This window comes from Oryzias melastigma, linkage group LG2 (genome assembly GCF_002922805.2).
Source record: "Oryzias melastigma strain HK-1 linkage group LG2, ASM292280v2, whole genome shotgun sequence".
Lineage (NCBI taxonomy): Eukaryota > Metazoa > Chordata > Actinopteri > Beloniformes > Adrianichthyidae > Oryzias > Oryzias melastigma.
The window spans coordinates 867377-868463 of NC_050513.1; the positions used below are offsets into that span (position 1 = coordinate 867377).

Sequence of the window (1087 nt, forward strand, 5' to 3'; positions counted from 1 at the left end):
CACACACTCCCCAAAAAGGAGGCAAACTCGAGTCCCGGAAGAGCTCCGCATCTTCTGATTCCAGCGTGTTGCCAGGTTTGATCAAATGTCTGAATTTGGGTCAATTCCAGCGACATTTCCATCCAAACGTCATCAATTCTCCAGACGATCCAGCTGGTCCAGCTTGTCCACCCTTTTTGCAAACCTTTCCAGATGAGAGCTTGATCAGAAGACCTGCCATCCTCCTAGAACCACGGAGGCCCAGCAGGGCGCCATGCTGTCCTCCAGCAACAGTAAATACAAGGTAAATAACGACCTTTATTTACCTGTAACGATCCAGCAGCAACCAGCCTGTCATTACTCACTGATTTTACTGTGAAGCCTCAATAAATACAAAGCTCCGCCCACTCACGGCACGCCTTCACAGCTGCAGTTTACATGAATTCCAGCGTCTTTATTCCGTTTTCCTCATCAGTTTGGGGGATGTTTATGCCAAGAGGACACGTTTGGAACCGCGCGTGGGTTTGATGGACAGTAGGGTCCCCTCGCGCCAGGGGCGTCTGTTGCAGCCTCCAGCTGCGCAGCCTCATCTCGTTTTTTTCTTTTTAAATCGGGATCCTGACGGATCCGCTCCGCGTGAGGGATGCACGCGGCCGCAGAGGGAGGATCCACCTGAGGAGAACAATGCGGCCGCCGCGCGCCGTCACAGACAATGCGCTCGCGGTGGAGGAGAAACGCACATCCACGCACCCCCTCCATCCTCCCCCCTCCCCTCCTCTCCCCTCCCGCATCTGCCTCCGAACCCCCGCCTCGAAAATACTGCTGGAAAACCGCGGGAAAAACACCTGCAAAGCTGCTCGATGAAAAATATCTGAGAAAATGTGGAGGAATCAAAAATAGAAGATGGTGTCGCGCGCAGATGCGGGTTAAGCCGCGCGGGTTTGGCGCAAAGCGCGCGGAAAGGCGCAGATGTCCGCGCGCGCGACACGCGGCGGCGTACCTTTACTCTCCTGCCCCTCATCCTGAGCCTCCTCGGCGCTGGACTCCATCACCGGCTTTGTTCCGTCCATGGATGCAGCAGAAAGCGGTCTCCTTGGCGCGTTAATGC

General features: G+C 55.6%; 2 protein-coding genes across 4 annotated transcripts in view; one reads left to right on the forward strand and one right to left on the reverse strand.

The window, feature by feature from the left end:
• LOC112160147 (neural cell adhesion molecule 2) overlaps window positions 1-1087 on the forward strand; it is a 615672-nt gene that overhangs the window by 451883 nt on the left and 162702 nt on the right. The gene's annotated exons all lie outside the window — the stretch shown is intronic.
• LOC112160157 (neuronal membrane glycoprotein M6-b) overlaps window positions 1-1087 on the reverse strand; it is a gene marked incomplete at its 5' end in the record, with an annotated part of 20041 nt that extends 18954 nt beyond the window's left edge. The window contains 1 exon segment of the mRNA XM_024294550.1: window positions 980-1087. Within this exon segment, the coding sequence (XP_024150318.1) occupies window positions 980-1049 (70 nt within the window).